Here is a 1,052-nt window from a genome sequence, read left to right as displayed (position 1 = left end):
ATGACATATAACGAAATTATATTCAACTATAGTGAATTATATGGTAAAGATGTAAGTTTACATATCTTTCTTTTTATGGGATGAAAGAAAAATTCAAAAAGGTAGGATCTACACTTTTAATAACAATAAAATAATAAAAAATAACTATAAACGGAATTTATTTTCTCTCTCTATACCATTTTAATCTGTATAGTAGAGTGTCCCTTCAACTATTAGATTGATATGAATTTTATAATGAAATAAAAAGTTATACAATGTAGTGCGCTTAATATAACATAATTCAATAATTTGATTGATGAACTTTATAACAAATCTATTTTTCAATTAGTCAGCTAAAATTAGCTTTACTCCTAATTGGTTCTCTAGCAAAATCGATTTAGAAAAAATAGATATCAATCTTATTTTCATACTAAAATATGTATTGATTTAATGGCTATATTATTCAACATTTACCGTAAAAATAAAAAATCTAAAACAATTATTTTCCTAAAGTGATCACAAATATTTTTCTTCCATTTTTACATATTGCTTCAATTATATATAATAAATTTTGTTTCAAAGAACAGGAGGTCAATTAATGTTGCTTTTGATTGGGGTTGGGTGTGTTTTTTTTTTCTTCTTATGATGCAGATTTCAAATATATAGAAGGGTCTGATTCAGTGTTGGCAGTGAAAGAGGAGGACTACAATTCTTGCAACACCAATAGTCCCATGGAAAAGATGGATGATGGGGACTCCATTTTTCATTTGAACAATTCAGGTCCATTTTTCTTTATTAGTGGCAGCACTCAAAACTGTCAGAATGGCCAAAAGCTTTTCATCATCGTTATGGCTGTTAGACACCATAATCCTCCTCCACCCACTCCGGTTGCGCCGTCATCCGAGGCACCGAGCTTGCCACCTCAGCAAATTGACCCATTCAGCTTCAGTTCCCCTGGTCCTTCTCCATCTAATGAACCATCAAGCTCTACAAGATTTGGTGGTTTTAGTACAAGTGTGGGAGTGGGAGTTTGGGTGATTTTGATATTCACTAGCTTTATAGAGCTAGTTTAG

At 31.6% G+C, this 1,052-nt stretch overlaps 1 protein-coding gene across 1 annotated transcript; it reads left to right on the top strand.

Moving 5' to 3' along the window:
* Window positions 1–1,052, top strand: LOC112735811 (early nodulin-like protein 3). The gene is made up of 2 exons (XM_072210605.1): window positions 1–43; window positions 631–1,052. The coding sequence occupies exons 1-2, from the start codon at window positions 1–3 to the stop codon at window positions 1,050–1,052; spliced, it is 465 nt and encodes a 154-aa protein (XP_072066706.1).

Source organism: Arachis hypogaea, chromosome 13 (genome assembly GCF_003086295.3).
Source record: "Arachis hypogaea cultivar Tifrunner chromosome 13, arahy.Tifrunner.gnm2.J5K5, whole genome shotgun sequence".
NCBI lineage: Eukaryota > Viridiplantae > Streptophyta > Magnoliopsida > Fabales > Fabaceae > Arachis > Arachis hypogaea.
This window is presented reverse-complemented; position numbering and strand designations above follow the sequence as displayed.

Coding starts and splice junctions, on each gene's coding strand:
- LOC112735811 (XM_072210605.1), top strand. CDS start 1: ATGACATATAACGAAATTATATTCAACTATAGTGAATTATATG. Junction 44..630: donor CAACTATAGTGAATTATATG/GTAAAGATGTAA, acceptor CTTATGATGCAG/ATTTCAAATATATAGAAGGG.